The following is a 19527-nucleotide window of genomic DNA, read 5'->3' on the forward strand; positions in this document are numbered from 1 at the left end:
TCCAGGGCTAAAAGAAAGCAGGTGTGTGTATGAATCAGCAGAACTGAATGAGTGTGCTCAGATGTGCCTACTTTCATGACCAGCCTGCTGGTATCTCTGTCCCTTTGCGAGTTATCATAAATTTTTGTTTTATTCAGCTCCAAGCCTCCAACGTAGCCTATCTTTTTGCCAGATTAAACACACACACACACACACACACACACACACACACACCACTTAAGACAAACTTCAGCTGTAATTTCAATTCACATTTTTCAGTCTTAGCACATCACATCACCTGTTTGCCTGATGTTCAAATGCATGCACAGTGCCGAAATAAAGCAGGTAAGTCTATCTTCCTTGCAACACACCTGTTGTCTTTGGATTTGGCGAATTGTTGTAAACATGAGGAGGAGGCATTCGTTCTTCGCTGCAAATGAGAACGCTGAATGGTGATCGTTGTTTAAATAGGCTATGGGAGAGTGTTTGTTCTTAACATTTGCACACACTGAAATTAAAGGATCTCACCACCCTCTCTTTCTCAGTGTCGAAACAGTCTTACGCTCAGTCACCCTGCAGCACAAGTCACAGCTGTGAAAAATCAGGATAGGGCTAAAAGCCTTGGAGTCGCTGTGATCACGACAAGCTTTGAACGGCAACAGGAAATGGTTAAGTTACAACACCACACATAGGCCAATATGTGGAAAATGTCTGATAGATAGATAGATAGATAGATAGATAGATAGATAGATAGATAGATAGATAGATAGATAGATAGATCAAAGTAAGTGAACGAACAAAAGCATTTATTCAAAACGTAACATTTTGTCAATCAGCACAATATGATGAAGACAAATGCGCCATCAAATGCCATTAATGACGGGAAATAGGAACAGAAGTGGAGTCAAACCCGCTATAACTAAACCAGTGACGGAACCCGCATTGCATCACAGAATCAATTCCTGGCCAGAGCACGCGCCCCAGGCTCTGCCGGCTTAATTACTCCTTTACCTTTCAGCGCGTGCAGTGCACACTAATCCGAACCGTTTAAGTGATGCATTAACACCGTCAAGTAGGCTATGTGTTAAGGAAAGCGCTCGGTTTTTTTTTTTTTTTTTTTTTTTTTTAAGTTTAGCTTCCAGTCTGAGGCGAATTCAAAGACGAGCGAGAGGCATCAGCAACAGGGCACTGCCAATTCACCGGCGTGGACAATTATACAGAAAGTATCTCGGTCATCAATCGAGCAATTGGTACCGAATATCACTGTCGTCATTAGGCTACTGGATATTGATTGCGTTGCTCTAATTGTGTGGGGATTTCTGAACATTTTTGCGTCATTAAATGGAGCGGCGTAGGTGACGTTTGGACTGTTGCGTTCGAGAGGAGCTCTTACTCAAGACTAAAAGCCGGCGCGGAAAAAATGTAAGTAGCCGCTACATACGAAATAGCAACCTGTTAAGGTGTCCAATATTGCTGCTGATAAACTGCGCTGTTAAGGCGCTTCAGAAGTCACACAACTGCCATCAAAACAATCCTTTTAAAGCTTTTGCGTGTCATTCTGATTCCGAAGGGCATTTAATCGACTTTGTTATATTGTGGGGCTCAAGGGCACAGTGTTATTCGTGCAGGGAGTTGAACGTCTGATTTTCTTGTCTAGATCCTCTAACGAGTACAAATAGGCTCAATGTATGATGATGTCCTAATATCTCTTTCAAGTAACCCTGTGGGTTCAGTCGTTTATGCTTCTAGATCCAATGCCCCTTCAAGGTCCTTTCTTGTGTTGGAGGAATCTGAAGAGCAAAGGAAAAAATGTAATTGATATTGCATCCACATAATTCAAAACAGAAATCAATACCTTCACCTCTGCATTCATCTTAAAGGACAAATTCACTTAACAGTCCAGAAGTGGCTCTCACATAACTTGGAGAGAAACTTTATCTGCTTAACTTGTTTGATTTGGCATCATTTAGAGTTGATAAATCAATCAGTCAATTTTGACTCAAATGTTTTGCAATTGTATGGTAAAAATGGCAGCTGTGTTTACTAGAACTTTACCATAAAAATACTCTTGACGATATTATACAAGCATTAGGCTACATGATGGCATTTTGGTGACCATATTTCACAATTCCTAAATGTGTGTCATTAAATGTTATAATTATCATACCAGCCTATTTGAGGTATTAATATCGGTGTGTTACAGTAAACAGTGCTGATAAGATAGAGATGGTATCACATGATGTCTTGAAGTTCAGTAACATTGGCCTCTCCAGCAGCAGTAATAATAACTTAAAGACAGAGAACAGTGTTGCCCACACAAACACAAAACACCATCAGGGAAACATGACACTAATGTAATGCAGTAAACATAACTAAATAAATAAAAAAGCTACTTCAACACCTCAATGCACATAACTTATAGCAAAAATAAGATTTTTTTTAATGAAATTAAACAAATTTGATTGATCATGCAGGGAATTCTGCAAATGCCCACTTTCATCAAAAGATATAAGACAAATAAACATACATTTTCCGTCATATTTTGCTGTAGAGACTGACAACTAAAATTTAATATAATTTTATCTACAAATTATAAGGTAATCCTTACTTTTTACAATAATTTATTTTTTACAATATTACATGTATTGTTTTTTTGAACAATTTATTGTATATGCAAATAACATGTTAATTAGTTAAATGTGCAATCAATTTATAGCATTTCTCCATTCTTTTTTCTGTTCAAATTACAAAAAACAAACACAGTGTGGTTGTTTATCTCCATGCTGAATGTATTCACACTGATAGAACTTTGAATGAGCTAAAACCACTTTGTTGCAGGCCATTATTGAGCAGAAGACATCCACATATTGAGTTGAATGTTCACTGGGTCTTATTCCCTGTCTTGGATGGTAATGTACATGTAATCTAATATCGACCCTTGTTTCACCACGGATCGACATCTCATTTTCTTACCCAGACCCCTATTTAAGTAGTCAATGTGGAAGATGTTCTTTTTAACAATTCTGAGCTTCCATAATTCATTAAAGGAACATTACTGAAAGTTTTGTGGAAGATGCATCGAATTGGGTCAGTGTGTTAGCGCTGAGGGCGTTGGAACACCCAATTCAAAGAAATGTGCAGTGGGGGAAGACTCTACCTGTCAAAATCATCTTTGTATGATGTGTGTAGCCAATTGAAGATGGTTTGCACAATGCAGTCTGATATAAAGAAAGAAATAACATCTCATGTTTATTTACTTATTAATCTGAAATAATTTTATTATTTAATTATTAAATACATATATAATATTATATATGTATTTATTATATATATATATATACATACAACATTGGAACCCATTGACTTTCATTTATTGATATGGGAAAAAAACTTTTTTTCAAAATATCTTCATTTATGTTCTGCAGAAGAGAGAACGTCATACAGGCTTAAAAAGGACATGAGGGTGAGTAAATTATTACAGAATTTTTATATTTGGGTGAACTGTCCCTTTAAAAATAAATAGCTTATATCTGTGAAGAACTGTTAAGCAGTGACTGCCAGATATGACAGTGTTTGCAATCATCTTTTTGATGACCGCTGCACAAACAAAGACATGTTTCTATCAGCAGAGACGGGGCTGTGTTATGTATGAGTATGCATGGATGGGAGTTAGAGAAAGAGCTTGAACACATACACAGAAACACTGCAGTGTTGCAAGAAAACTGTCAGAATTCACAGTGATGCATTCATATTTCATCCCAGCCTGTGCTCCTGCTGTTCCCTGAGCTGGCAGTGGACCTGTTACTGAGCCCCAAAGCAGCCTACCAGTTTCTCTGTATAGGGAAATCTGTTTAACCACCTATGGTTTCTTTCCCTCTCTCCAAGGAATTCTGTCTTTCATCCCGTGAAGCCTTTGAGCTGCTCATGGGCAGAGCTTGAAATGCAGCCTATATGTATCTATTTTGAGTGTTTACTGTAAGCACAAGTAATGTTAATGAGCAGTATAATGAACTGCCCACAGGCTCTCCACTGGTTTTTAAAGAGAGGATGTTCTGTGTTATTACAGATCAATTAATTTCTCCTTGCAAAAGAAAGGGTAACAGGTGCAACCCAGTTTTTCAACTGAAACCATTTAGTAGGCTATTTTCTTTCATGGAAATAACAAATTTTAGTTTGAACTTTCTATGAACTGAAAACAGGCTACCTCTCTTTCTGCCTTACAGGATTGCTTAGTCATAAAGCCATTAAAACAGCCTGGTATAAGTATCTACGCGTTAAATGCTTGAGTTCACGTTAGTGCAAAATAGCGATTAGTCACACAGCGGGAGAAAATATTGATTTTTGACAGTCGAGTCAACAGGTATGGAGTGTAGTAACCTCTGTCTTCCTACACAAAGTGGGTTTTCAGCGCGTTATGACATTTACTGCTGCGCGCGCACGGGCACATGGAAGAGTTCATTCGACAGCTGGATGAGCTGCTGGGCTGTTTTCTGTGGAGAAAGACCTGTTACTCAGTTCATGCAGCTTGTTGAATAGCGTCTCAGTGATGCGGAGGTAATCTTGTGGCGTTTGGGAATACCGTATCGCCTTTAAGCTACTTAATTCCCTCTATAATCAACGTTATGGCGCGAGACCGAGCCCAACAGCGCGTGCTTCAGTACCAGCAAACTCTGGTGAGTATTGCTGGTCAACCTGAATTTTTTTTTTTTTTTTGAGAAACGAGCTGTTTTATCCTCACAGGAACGTACAAGTATGATTGAGTAAATGTAAAACTGTGGATTTATTTAAGTTATGAATGAAATTTCCATTTGATTTGCTTAAGTAGAGGATAATACATAGGCTAAGTTGAATGGAGATAATGTAATCGCCTAATAATTGTTGTAGGCCAGGAGTGTAAAAGACGGTTGATATTTAATTTGTGTGTTGCTCGACATTTGTATCAAACGTATATGTTTCCAGCTAATTAAGTGAACTGCACATTGATATAGGTGGTAGCCTAATTCTGCGGAGTCCACATTAACATTTGAAGCAATTAATGGCATCATTTGCATTGAGTTCTAACAGATTTCAAGTTTAAGGGCATCATCAAAGTCCTCCCTTCATTTCGCTTCATCCCCTCAGTGCCCCTCCTACTCCTGCTCTTGCACTTGTGGACTAAATGTAGATCCACTCTGCATATTAATTGACTCATGCACCAGTTCCCCCCCTCAATCAAATAATGATTGACAGCTGTACCCTGGAGCACTTGACAGGGATGTCTCTATATTCAGGAAGATGTGAAGAGGAAGAGAACTGTAGAAGGACACATTCAATCGGTTGGTGTGGGGTACAATCTTCGCATTCTGCACCAAAATCCCCTGCCTCACCCCTCCCACTAACATCCATCTATCTGAGCAAGTTTTTTTGCACTGTTATGACAAATGTGTTTGCATAATGAACGTAGGCGTGAAGTGGCCGGACTCGGATCCATGTGTTGCATTCGTGGCTTGTCTTTTTGAGTTCAGGCTATTTCTGAGCACCCTTTCTCCCTGCAGGGCCAGACAATGTGTTCCACAGCGTCTATGTGTGTGATGAATGAAACTGGGACATTTTTTTCTGGCCCTGCTTTCCTTATCGGCGAGAAAATCAATACAGCGCTATACAAAATGGTGGCTGAAGACTCAGGGTTTCATTGCCTCTCTCAACACCTTTCCTCTTTGACCAGGGGTTGGACCTCGTTCTGATTGATGTCTTTATCATTGACTGTCCTCACGATGTGCTTCGCTGCATTGCTAGACACGTGGCCAAAGGAGGATTAGTCCGTGATATGTGATTTTCCATTCCATTCCATGTTTGTTTTTCTTTCAGTATATGCACAAGCTCACTCTGTATTTTATTCTTTATTGTCTAAATGCTCAAATGTGGCAAATACTGTCAGTTTTAAGAAATCTTGTTCAGTGATTCATGTTTGCACTGAAACTCATGATTGCACTGGTGATATTAACTCCTCAAAGGGCCTTTTAAATGGTCTTGCAGGGTAAGGGCATCACGAGTGGAGTATGTATGCTCTTTAGTGGCCTTTTGTATCTTGCAGCTCTCGATTCCACATACCCACACTATTTGTGATTTTCTTCCCCTCAGCACAAATAATCTATTTCTCTCAAAACCTTCACATATGCACTGGCAGTACCTTTGAAATATTTTGCTGTATTGTTTAGATAGAAGAAGGGAAATAACCATGAAGCTTACATTTCTGCTTCCTCAAGAGAGCCAGGTCAAATATGCTTCCCCCAAGCTCTCAGCAAAAATAGCATGCTTGGGGAAACTTTCCTCCTGGCTTTAGCACACATCACTCCTCTATGTCACTGCCCCTTCTGCATGGACTGGTGGAGAGTCTCTGCTTTCACCCTGTCTGATCATTCGCAGCATTCAATCCATCAAAAATCCGTCCAGCATTTCTAGCTGAAATGCTGCAGCCCTAGCAGAGCTGAAATGAGATGAGAACTGAATAATAGCTGAGTAAAGATTACAGACAAGTGTCAGTCTGGAGGCAAGCAGTGGCAGAAACCAGGTGCACCTTATTTACATGAGAATCGTAAGAGTGACTGTTTACTTAGCTGAGAGGATGGAAAATGGATATTACTGCTGAAAGATTGGATGAGTAAAATAGGGATTGAGAGTTCTGGTGAAACTGGTTGAGTCATAGAAGACATTAGTCAGAGTCTACAAGAGCAGTGGCAGTTAAAGGAATAGTGCACCTAAAAATGACAAATGCATTTTGTCATTATTTACTCGTTGTCATGTCATTCCATTTTTTTCTTATGTGAAACACAGACTGAGATGTTTTATTTTTTCATAAAAAGAAAGTGGTTGGTGACTGCCAAATGACAAATGGCACATAAAAGTGTGTTAAATATGTTTTGTGTATACACTTACATTCAAAAGTTTGCAGTCTGTAAGATTTTACTTAAAATTTTATTCTGCAAGGATGCATTAAATTGGTGAAGCGATAGTGAAGACATTTATAATGTTACAATAGTTTCAAATATGCTAATAAAATGTCATTAAATTATTCATTAAAGAATGCTGAAAGAATGTATCATGATTTCCTATATAAATATGCTATCATATGGCCTCAGAACACATGGAGTATAATGCAAAAGCCACATGGAGTAGGGATATCCAGCTGCACTGCTTTATTCTGAGAGAACAACCGGCTGGATGTACATTATATTGCTTAATACACGGCTTCTTGCCACATAAGTAAATAATTAGACACAAAATATTGATTTGAGTCAAAATATTTTATTATGTCTTTAAACGCTTAGCTTCCATGGAGCAGTTGCTAGCGCGGTAAGTTCAAACTAGACGGACATTTAAGGGATACGGTACAGTCAGACCACTTATTACACAACATTTCAATTATGGGTATAAGGGATACTTATTTGAGATTAAACTTTTAAAATCGTACCTGTTTGTTATCTTATAATTCAATGTACAAAACAGAAGGGAGAAGAATAGAGTAAGTTTTATAGTTCCCTAATACCTACAAAATCTGAATCTGACATGAATAAAACACATTGTCAATTTGTGAGATGAGTTGTCACATTGTCACACATTGTCACCGGTGTGATTGTACGCGTCAAAGGGTTCTGCCTAACATCTCCTTTTGTGTTTCATGAAATGAAATGAGTTGGTATGATAAGGATATAAGACTAAAGGATGATTTTAATTTGTGTGTGAACTGTCTCTTAAAACTCTGCCTCAGATTGAGTAGAGAAGGTGTGTGACCCCTAGTTTTGACCTTTCAGGGTAGCTTGCCAGTTTCCTCTACCAGGGGAGGAGGATTTCGGCCCCCGATGAGATCAAAGAGTGTAGATGTGCTGAGGATACAAGTCCTACAGTGTGACATCAACCTCACCACACATAACCAGCATGGTGCCCACAGTCACAGACATGTGATTATGCTTTTAGCACCGCTAGAGGATCTTTACTGTGCACTTACTAAAGCAGGAAGATGGTAATGATCTCACAATTTACCCACAAACCATGGCAAGAGAGAGATGTTGGGGTGGGAAGTCAGTGGAACTGCTTGCGGTTTAGTCATGCATGCATGTAAATTGATCAGCAGTGTTCATACGCTCTTAGATGAATGATATGTTGAAGAGATATGCTATTCATCACTCCCCAAGATGATTTGACTACCCCATTTATGACTTTTTTTCTACAAATGAAGCGATGAATAACCTGAAGCAGGCAAGGCAACAGCTCTAATGACAGCCATACCTACTTGATTGCAAAATGGATTAAAGAAGGCAGTTTAATCCCATATCAGCTTTTAGGCGCATGATCGACATCGAAGCATCTGAAACACCATTTGGCCCGAAACCACTGTAATTTAATAGAACACCTCAGGTAAAGATATTACACATTTCTTTAATATTTTTCATTCTGGCTCAATGTCAAACCGTCCCACACCAGGTTTGATGGAGTCATTAGTGTAATGGGATCGATGCCTTAATTCTTTTTTTTTTCTTGCAATGGATGTTTTGGGGAAACAGGAAAAGTTCTGGTTGCTGACAGAGGTTGGTTTTGTGAATCCTCTTGCTCTGTTAAATACTAATCCAATACTTTGCCTTACTTTGTCCATTATATAAATTAAAGAAGGTCTGACGTAGCGGATCTAAAACTTATCTTGATAAGCTTGCTTGTAGAGATGTGACATCAAATGCCCTGATAGGGGAAGGAATTTGCACAAAAAGGCTTGATAGCATCCTATTAAGAATGTCTGCAAAAATATATTTTAAAGCCAAGGGCTTAGGTAAGATATTTTTTATGATCTTGAGAGGAGTTTCTGCCTCGTTTTCGCTACAAAATAAAACGATACTCGGTTACTAACGTAACCTCGGTTCACTCTAGAGAGGGAACGAGTATTGCGTAAGTTTAGCTTACGCTACGGGAAAGATTCATCTTCTCGAGATACTGAAGCCAAAAATTATCCTTAATTTTGTATAACTTGTCAACGCAGTGCAGCAGCTAGCAGACCTAGAGCAGGCCATCTCGCGTGCTCATTGGCTGCCCTGCGGGCAACTGCTGCAGCCTACCAGTGCGCCCGGCGTGACGTCACGCCCAATGAGGGGCGCCCGCGCCTTTATAGCGTCACAGCCCGCCAGATAGGCGTGGCTTAGCATATAAAATAGGGGCTGTAGGCTGAATTCTCTGGTTTTTCGACGACTGAAGCGAAGTCGCTCGTGGCGCGAGCACGGCCGGTTATGCAATACTCGTTCCCTCTCTAGAGAGAACCGAGGTTACGTTAGTAACCGAGTATCGTTCTCTTACGAGAGGTTCTCTCGTATTGCGTAAGTTTAGCTTACGCTACGGGAACACTTTGTCAACGCCGTGCGCGCCAAGCATCCACATGAGAACCCCGAGCTTGAGGGGAACCCCATAAGTGGAAAAAAAATAAGGTGGCCAGCCACGCGGGCCATCACTTGTACATAAGCACACATAGGGAATACAGAGCAGCGCGCCGGTCTGTATAGTCATATGGCACATACCCTACTAGTGCAGCTCAACCAGGAGAGCTGAGTAATGAACGTGATCTGAGCAGGAGATCTGGGCAGAATACACCTCTTTTTCAAACTGACAATAGTTTAGCCTGCTAGGCAGGAACTTCTAGGTTATAAAACCTGACAAAGGTAGACGGGGAGCCCCAGCCCGCCGCTACACATATGTCATGGATAGAAATTCCACTGGACCATGCCCACGACGAGGCCACACCTCTCGGGAATGAGCCCTGATGCCCAGAGGGCATTGCAGACCTTTTGACGCGTAAGCTGCCGCTATAGCGTCCACTATCCATCTGGACAGGCTCTGTTTCGAGGAGGCAAGCCCCTTGGCGCGCCCACCAAACGAAACGAAAAGCTGTTCCGAACGCCTGAAGGAGGCGGAGTGCGTAATGTAAAACCTCAGCGCTCTGACAGGGCAGAGGAGATTCACATCACTTTCGCTGTCAGATGCTGGGAGAGCTGACAGCGAAATAACTTGCGCTCTGAATGGAGTGCCCATCACTTTAGGGACATAACCATGTCTAGGTCTGAAGATGACTTTAGAGTCATTTGGTCCGAACTCAAGACAGGACGCGCTGTCAGACAGCGCGTGCAGATCCCCTACACGTTTTACTGACGACAGTGCAGTCAGAAAAACGGTCTTTAGTGATAAATATTTCAACTCCACGGAGTCTAGTGGTTCAAATGGAAAAGCTTTCAGGGCCTCGAGGACCAGTGAAAGATCCCACATGGGAACCGACGGGGGGCGCGGCGGATTCATCCTTCTAGCTCCTCTAAGGAAGCGGATGACCAACTCATGTCTTCCCAGTGACTGGCCGTGCGTCGATTCCGCGAATGCTGCTACGGCCGCCACGTATACTTTGAGCGTGGATGGGGATCTTCCCTTATCCAACAGCTCTTGTAGGAAGGTGAGCAGATGCGCCACCCCGCATGTCCGCGGGTCCAGACCTCTGTCGGTGCACCATCCAGAGAACACCGACCATTTAGACGCGTAGAGCCTTCTCGTGGAAGGGGCTCTAGACTGCGTGATCGTATTCATCACTCCTTCTGGCAGGGCAACGAGTACCCGTTGATCAACCATGCATGCAGAGACCAGCGCTCTGGATGGGGATGCCAGATCGTGCCGCGAGCTTGAGAGAGGAGATCTGCCCTCACCGGAATCGGCCACGGAGCTGTATGTGACAGCCGTGCCAGTTCCGGGAACCAAGTCTGATTCTCCCAACGCGGGGCTATGAGGAGCACCGAGTGGCGCGTTTCCCTGATCCTCTTGATCACCTGTGGCAACAGAGAGACCGGAGGGAAAGCATATAGCGGGAGGCTGGGCCAAACCTGGGCCAGCGCGTCCTCGTCCTTCGAGAAGAACGTCGGGCACTGAGCGTTGTCTTTTGACGCAAACAGGTCGACTTCCGCTCTGCCGAATAGGCGCCACAGTTTCTGGACCGTTTGGGGGTGCAGGGACCATTCCCCTGGGGGAACATTGTCCCTGGACAGTCTGTCTGGGCCGTCGTTCAAATGGCCAGGCACATGCGCCGCCCTCAGCGAGCGCAGGTTCGTCTGTGACCAAATAAGGAGGCGTTCCGCCAGATTGCAGAGATTTCTGGATCTGACACCGCCCTGACGGTTTACATAGGATACCACAGATGTGTTGTCCGAGCGGACAAGAACATGCTGGCCCTGTATGAACGGGAGGAAGCACTTCAGCGCGTTCTCGACCGCTATCATTTCCAGACAGTTTATGTGAAAACCCTTCTCCTGGTCTGACCACTGGCCAAAGGCCGGTCTGCCCTCGAACAGCGCGCCCCAACCCGAGTTGGACGCGTCTGTCGAGATGACCTTCCGATAAGAGATGGTTCCCATCATTACTCCCTGCTGGTACCAGTCGGCCACTAACCAGGGCTGCAGAGCTGTTATGCAGGTCTGAGTCACTCTGATTTTCTGGCCGCCATACACACAGGCTCGGCGAGGCGCGCGAGCGTTCAACCAGCGTTGGAGCGGGCGCATGCGCAGTAGGCCCAGCTGGAGCACCACTGCAGCTGATGCCATACAGCCCAACATCCTTTGAAATGTTTTCAAAGGGAGAAAGCTGCCCTTCTGGAAAGATGCGACTATGTGGCGAACACGGCGCGCGCGCTGTGTCGATAAACGAGCCGTCATGGTCACCGAGTCCAGTTCTATTCCTAAAAAGGAAATTGACTGGCTGGGCAGTAATGAGCTCTTGGTCCAGTTGACCGTGAGACCAAAGTCTCTGTTCTGTGAGATAGTAGTTCTGTCTCTGATTGTGCCAATATCAGCCAATTGTCCAGATAGTTCATTATGCGCAGCCCCTGACTTCTCAGGGGGGCGAGCGCCGCGTCCATGCACTTTGTAAATGTACGGGGTGCCAGGGACAGGCCGAACGGCAGGACGGTGTATTGATATGCCTGACCGTCGAAGGCGAATCTCAAAAATTGCCTGTGACGGGGTACTATCTGAATCTGAAAATAGACATCCTTCAGATCTAGAGAGATAAACCAGTCCCTCGGGCGAACGTGAGTGAGGATTTTCCTGGTCGTTAGCATTTTGAACGGTCTTTTTGCAAGCACTTTGTTCAAATATCTCAGATCTAGGATAGGTCTGAAGGCTCCGCCCTTCTTGGGTACGAGAAAATATCGGCTGTAAAAGCCTGACTCGCTCAGAGAAGGCGGCACCTTTTCTATAGCCCCTTTGCACAGCAGCTTTGCTATTTCTGCGTGAAGTAGGTGTGCTACTTCCGCATTCACTGTCGTCGCGGTCCGGGCTTGAAAGCGCGGGGGACGGCGAATGAATTGAAGTGCATAGCCCTGCTTTATTGTGCTCAACACCCATTCTGAAATCCCTGGGATAGTTTCCCACGCAGCTATGTGAGCCGCCAGGGGGCGATTGGCCTCCGGGTTCAGACCGCCGCCATTTGTGGGCTTGTGAAACTGAACCGGAGCCGAGAGCGCGCGCAATGGCCGCTCGCTGACCGCCGAGACCGGCTGACTTATGTGAGATGTCCCGATCATAAGGGATGGGGAACATACTTTTACCACACTTTGACGCGCGAGCAGCGCTCTGGGCGGGAGAGCTCTCTGTAAGCGTGAGCGCGCGCACGCGGGCACGAGACTTACAACTGTATCTGACGCCCCGATCATAGTAGATGGGGAGCGCTTTATTAACGCCCTGTGTTTTGTGATAACACTTAAACGCACAGGCGGGGCCCGGGGGGAGGTTTGTGTTAGCAAGCGTGAGCGCTCTCTGGCGGGCACGAGACTTACGTTCATAACCTGCTTCTTTGATCGTGTAACAGAGCGGGCAGATAGTGGGCACAGACCTGTGGACACATTTCTTACATTCAACACTCGAGCGGCTTTTCTGCGCTTTATGAGAGTGTGCTCTGTGAGTGACACGGGGTTTGGAGTGCTTATGTGTAGGGGTGAACACTGGGGCGTGGGCACATTCACTACACTTAAAACACTGACGGCGTGAGCCGGACCAGACATTATACTCTTTTTGAGAATTCTCTGGGTCGCCGTGAAAACGGAGTTTGTGTGCAGGCGAGAGGGTGAATAAACCGGCTCGTTGGCTGCTAGTTGAACCACTGCAGTAGCCTGTTCGAAGGGGACTGACAGGGAAATGAACTTTGGCGGCGGTCCGGCCGCAGCGGGACACGCGCGTCTTTTCTCTCTCGCTGTTAGGAGGGCTTCGCGTGCTCAGACTTCAGCGTGAGTCTCTGCCGAGGCCCTCTGGGGGGCGGCGGTCTGCGACGGCTGTCTGAGCGCGATCTAGGGCGGCCGCCCTGACGTCGCTGCGAAGGCTGATGCTGAGGCTGTGCTGGACGCTGGGTGCTGGTTCGCACAGGAGGCTGGCTTTGTCTCTCGCGAGAGCGGCCTGTAGCGGAACTCGAGCGTCGCGGCAGGAAGAGGTTCATGGCCTGCGTGGTCTTTTGCACCATAGAAAAGCGGTCAACGATCCCGTTCACCGCTGGGCCGAAGAGACCAGTGGGGGAAAGCGGCGCGTTTAGAAAGGTGGCTCGCTCAGTTTCCCTCATATCAGCGAGCGTTAACCAGAGGTGCCTCTCCGTCACGGTTAACGCGGCCATGGCTCGTCCGATGGCTTGGGCTGCGGCTTTGGTGGCGCGGAGAGAGAGATCCGTAGCGCTTCTCAAATCCGTAACCGCAGCTGGGTCCCGACCCTTCTCATCCCATTCACGGAGGAGGTCGGCTTGCAGGATCTGAAGCACAGCCATCGAGTGTAGAGCAGACGCGGCCTGGCCGGAGGCGGCATAAGCGCGGCCGACCAAGGCGGAAGTGGCTCTGCAGGCTTTAGACGGGAGGGCTGACCGTGACCGCCATCTCGCGGAGGGCTGGCAAAGGTGCGCTGCGACCGCCTCTTCCACAGGGGGAATCGCTGTGTACCCTTTCTCGGCGGCGCCATCCACTCGGGAGAGCGACGCGGAGGCCTGTGACTGAAGTCTAGCAGAAAACGTTGAATTCCACGACTTCGTCAGCTCCGCATGAAGTTCCGGCAGGAATGGAGCGGGCCTGGTTTCTGAAACTGCGCGGCGGCGACTTTGAAGGAAGCAGCCGTCGAGCCTGTTCGGCGCGGGTTCCTTCGACAGCGACCACTCGAGCCCGAGACGGTCAACCGCTTGCGTCAGCAGGCGCATAAGTTCCGCGTCAGCTCCAGCGCGGGTACGGGCGGGTTCCTGGATTGACGAGGAGGCGGAGTGAAGCGACCATTCCTCGCTGTCTGATGCCAGGATAGAGCAGCAGTCTTTTGTGACATGTCCCACCGACTCATCCTCCAAAGTGACGGCAGTGAGGCTCGTAAGCGGCAGCTGCGCGTCGGTGAGGAGAGGTGGGGAAGGCGAGAGCGAGGCTCGAGGGAGGTTCTCCGGCGAGCGCGTCGCTGTGGCCACAGGTTCCGGCTGTCTCAGGGAACGGCGCTTTTTTCTGTGCGGTCCCACAGGAGGCGGAGTGACCGCTGTGGTGTTGAATGCTTCGAGTCGACCCCGCAGGGTCGACAGCGGAAGCTCCTCACATACCCCTTTTCCACCAAAAAAGAACGGGTTCGGAACTGGTGCTGGTTCAAAGTTGGTTCGGAGTTGGTTCAACTTGCGAACCTCCTCAGAACCTGTTTGTTTTTCCACTTCTAGAGCGCCCAGCGAACGACGTCGTTACGTCACTGTGTACGTCGCTTTACGTCTCAGCTAGAAACGCTTGCAAGTACAACATTACTTTGGGATTATCTCTAACTCGTGAACCAAGAAGGCTTTAAAAACAATTGAAATATGTAAGTCTTTTAATCTTTTCCTTTGATATGTAATCTTTTCTGATTAGTTATGTACACCTAGCTGTCTTGTCTTTTTTTTCTCTCCGTTTATTTGTTCTATTTTGTGACTGTTTTCTTCTTTGCTTACATAATGTTTTCAATAAATTTTTTTTTAAAAAAGCTAGAAACGCTTGCGCCAACTTCAAGCATAACAATTACAATGGCGGACTACATCGTGTTTCTGCAAATGTTTCTCCTGGCTTTGCGGTCAGAAAATATGTTTAGGACACATCTAAACCCGCCCCCAGCCCCCGACGTAAGCCTGACGTGGTAAAAGAACGGTTCTCTGGTTCTAGTCCAGCAAAGAGTTGGTGCCGCTTTGGAACCAGTTTTCCTGGCCGAGAACCGGTTCTTTGGCTGTCGAAACACAAAGAACTGGTTCGCGCGCAGGCACCGGCTCCGAACCGGCTCTCAAAACGCTTTGGTGGAAAAGGGGTAACAGAGCTTCCAGGCCCAGGCAGAGAGCGCAGATCAGGTGGCGGTCTCCGGCGCTGAGCGGGGCTTTACACGAGCCGCAGGAAGTGCGAGGCATCTTTAAAAAGACGCTCTAGGTCTGCTAGCTGCTGCACTGCGTTGACAAGTTATACAAAATTAAGGATAATTTTTGGCTTCAGTATCTCGAGAAGATGAATCTTTCCCGTAGCATAAGCTAAACTTACGCAATACGAGAGAACCTCTCGTAAGAGAACTAGAGCTGTGTATACACAACCTTTCAAAACGTTGGGGTCAGTAAGATGTTTAGTCTTTTTTGAATGAAACTGATACTTTTATTCAGCAGGGACACTTTAAACTGATCAAAAGTGACAGTACATCATTTGCAATTTTGCTTAAGATTGTTGTTTCAGGTAGGCTGTTGTTTGAACTTTCCAAAGAATCCTGAGATATATTATGCAGCACGACTGTTTTCAACATTGAAAATAATAAGAAATGCTTCTTGAGCAGCACCAAATCAGGACATTAGAATGATTTCTGAAGGATCATGTGACACTGAAGACTGGAAATTCAGCTTTCCCATCATAGGAATAAATTACATTTTTACAGTGTATGCATGCTTTTCATTTTTTATGGGCTTGTTATTGGTTTCCCATGTTCATTGTACAGTTAGCTAAGCTGAAGACACTTTTTTAGGATTTTGGCAAGTTTATTCTGTCAAAAAAATTGTTTTATCGTAAAAACAAATAAGTTGTAATGCAGAATCTGCAGTCTTAAAGGGATAGTTCACCCAAAAATGAAAATTAGCCCATGATTTACTCACCCTGAAGCCATCCTAGGTGAATATGACATTCTTCTTTCAGACAAACACAATCACAGTAATATTAAAAAAATGTCCTGGCTCTTCCAAGCTCTATAATGGGAGTCAATGGGTAAATTTTTTTGGAAGTCGATCAAAGCACATCTATCCCTAAAACTATCCCTGACATACTCAGTGATGGCCTTTGCGATTAATCTTATCTGGATGAGTTCTGGTAATGTCAAAATATGTGGGCCACATTTCTCTGGTTTGACTTCTTTTATGACACCCATCTATTAACAAACAAATTGGAGCACAGCAATTGATGGCGTTATCTGCGCGTGTGTGTGTGTACCTGGTATTCCCTACTATATACCCAGTGTTGGGAAGGATACTTTCAAAACATATTTCGTTACAGAATACAGAATACATGCCCAAAAATGTAATTTGTAACGTATTCCGTTACGTTACTCAATCTGTGTAACGTATTGTGAATACTTGGATTACTTCCACATTATTGCATTGAATAAGTGTAGGAATGCGGTCATCACATCCTGCTTACTAAACAGGTCTATGCTGGTGTGTATTTCTGCATGTTCCAACTGGCTGAATGTGTTATAGGCCCATGTCTCCCTGAAAGTGCAATATATTAGGCCTATAATTTCCTATAGAAGAACAAAGACTATAGTGTATGTTGCGGTCACCGCTGCGGAGATGTGGTGACTCGTACATGTAACATGTAAGGGTGGCGCTGCCAAAAGCACCTAAAAGCTGTATCAAAGACCCGGCAAAAGTAATGATTGAATATGTTAGTGTCGGCTGCAAAGATTAAGTTGACGATGCTGACTCGCGATCTTCGCAGCAGCCTAGTGAACGCGCCGGAGAGAAATGCACATTTCATATGGATTACATAAACAGAGAGCAGTCTGTTTTCTTTTGTTATGAATTGTTCTGTTTAAAAGTAGACATGTCTGTGAGGCAGGTAGGCTAGCCTACCTTATACGCTAAGTTTCGGTTCATTTATGAGACGAGCCCCAGTTCACGCGCTGGCGCCTCCGTGCCCTGATGTATATTGTCTGCTATAAATACTTCTTATTTTTTAAATCCAGGCAATTGGTTGATAAAACATTGATTCAAATTTAGATACAATTAATACCAATCGAAATTCACTTTAAATAAAGGCTTTGTGCATCTGTTTGATGTCTCTGTGGAAGTTTTAAAGCAGTCTTTTAGTGCCGCTTTTACGGAGTGGTCACCTCCGCCTAACACTGTTTTTTCCTCATAAATGCGAACAAGAAAAATAAAATAAAATGAATATTTTATGTTCTGTGGAGAGCCAACCCTTCTTCATCCGGTCTGGGTTTTACTTTTGGTTTTCGCAGTGTAGCCTAATTCACAGAAGTAGGCCTAGCCTATTAAAAAATATTTGGACTAAAAGTTAAATATTTTTTGTGTCACGCATGTTTATTTCCCATATTAAATATAAAACGCATGTGTATACAGATATTTTTCTAATGTCTGGACTCCTTTATTAAGGGAGTATGGATATATAAACAGACATTTCAATATATTGGAATTAAACGCATTTTCTGAGAATGTATATTTCAAATTTTGACTGCAAATGATTACGTCCTGGAATTGCTCAATTTTAAAGAATTATTCCTCAACTGGTTTGTGGTGTAGGTCTACGTATTTTATAATGTTAACTTCAAATAATACTAATAGTAATTTAAAGATGCATGTGTTAGCATTGGATCTGGACGGGTAGGATAACTCTGGGAATTGGAAAGTGAGTGTCGTGATTCTGCCTTCTTACACATATTTTACTCAGATCCACGAACCTGTGTCGCGATTTCGGTTTCATATTGCATATCCTTACAGCCCTATAGCTAGTAGCCTACCTGATACAACTATAAATAGCAAGGTGACCAGTAAAACTACAGCAGACGACTACCCCTGGCAAATTAAAAAAATTATAATAATAACTTTAAGATGCTTCTTCAGGTTGGAGGTTGAGTCTTTGGACGCTAAAAGGAGGATGGTTGCTTGCAAGCAGAAGTTGCACTGCACTGCACAGTTATATTTGTTCTCCCTTCTCTTTCTTGAATGTGAAATGATGTTTGAATTTCCAAGATAGAAACGCATTCTTGCCCTGGCTTTGTTGCTCCTGCTCCATCTCTACCTCTAGCTCCCGCTGCTCCTCTTCCGACTCCTTTGTGACTGATCACGCAAACCGCACATTATTTCGTTTTCATATTGGGGCCTCTGGGAAATGCATGGAGTTGCCTTAATTTATTTAGAGAGCGAATAAACTCGTGAAACAGAGAAGTATCGTCATGTAATCCATCGATTTCATCAATGTAACTGTATTCTAAATACCAACTATTTAAATTGTAACTGTAACGAAATACAGTTACTCATAATTTGTATTCTGAATACGTAACGCCGGTACATGTATTCCGTTACTCCCCAACACTGTATATACCTAAAGAGACCGAGAGAAGAATAGAGATGTTTGGTGGAAAATACTTGTTTATATGAAAGGGTTAAGACAAATGTCTTTTTGCCTTCAAGTTATCTTCTATCAAAATGATCTTGTGTCTGCTTTGAAGAACGTTATATTTAGACTAGCCAGAGACTCCAGACACTTGAAAGAAAAAAGATCTTGCTTTGGCTTGAGCAGCCCATTTTAATTTTGCATGTCAGTGAGGATGTCAGAATGTGATAGGGACTGTAAAACGTCCATCGATGTCCAACGACATCGTCGAAGATCTCTTGGGGTCATATTGCACAGTCTGACAAGCAGCAATCCAAATGGATAGCAAATATTTCGCAGTATACAGCATTATTTAATTGTGGTGGCTATTACATCCCATTCAGCCTGCATTGGAGTGGCGCACCTGCCTTAGCGACACAGGACAGGGCACTTGATGCTCTTAGACGGCTGGCGACAGGCTCTGAGGCAGAAGTGGTAAAAGGTTCCATTTACACTCCAAAACCCTTCAGAGAGATCTTTGCCACAGGCCACTCCTATCCACCTGAAATATTCCTTGAGCTTGTGTGCCTGTGAGTCTATTTGATTAGCATACTTGCTAGCTGTGTACCAATAAATGTAGGCCTACAGGTCAATGACATATAAGAGTGTAGGGGAGAGCCGGGACAGTTGAAACACTTTTCAGATAAACATCGTTTTCTAAGATAAAGTTACAGATAGATTTTTGTGACCAACAACTCTCATATGTGTTCTCTTAGTATCATGTGTTATTCGGTACAAATATAGAATGATTTAAGTAAAAATTGACTTTGATGGGTAGTTGTGCTTTGTTTCAATCGTCCCGCATGAGCGGGGCAATTGAAACACACAGGTGAGACGGATGAACCTGCCAGTTAAACCTGTTTTGCACTTAAACTTAACTCTGATAATGCACACTTGAGGGT

General features: G+C 44.2%; 1 protein-coding gene across 4 annotated transcripts in view; it reads left to right on the forward strand.

Moving 5' to 3' along the window:
* The first annotated feature begins 275 nt into the window (after nt 1-275).
* Nucleotides 276-19527, forward strand: part of clcn2a (chloride channel, voltage-sensitive 2a) — a 60451-nt gene continuing 41199 nt past the window's right edge. The window contains exons 1-2 of one of the 4 annotated variants that reach the window (XM_077222542.1): nt 1129-1401; nt 3405-3442. In XM_077222542.1, coding sequence (XP_077078657.1) covers nt 3437-3442 — 6 coding nt within the window. In that variant the 5' untranslated portion in view covers nt 1129-1401; nt 3405-3436. Of the gene's footprint in view, nt 325-1124; nt 1402-3404; nt 3443-4478; nt 4653-19527 lie in introns of those variants that run through there. The other 3 variants (XM_077222496.1, XM_077222613.1, XM_077222701.1) reach the window with 3 other exon arrangements.

The sequence above is a fragment of the Siphateles boraxobius genome, unplaced genomic scaffold, assembly GCF_051911475.1.
Source record: "Siphateles boraxobius isolate OS27281-9 unplaced genomic scaffold, OSU_SipBor_1 1, whole genome shotgun sequence".
Taxonomy (NCBI): Eukaryota; Metazoa; Chordata; class Actinopteri; order Cypriniformes; family Leuciscidae; genus Siphateles; species Siphateles boraxobius.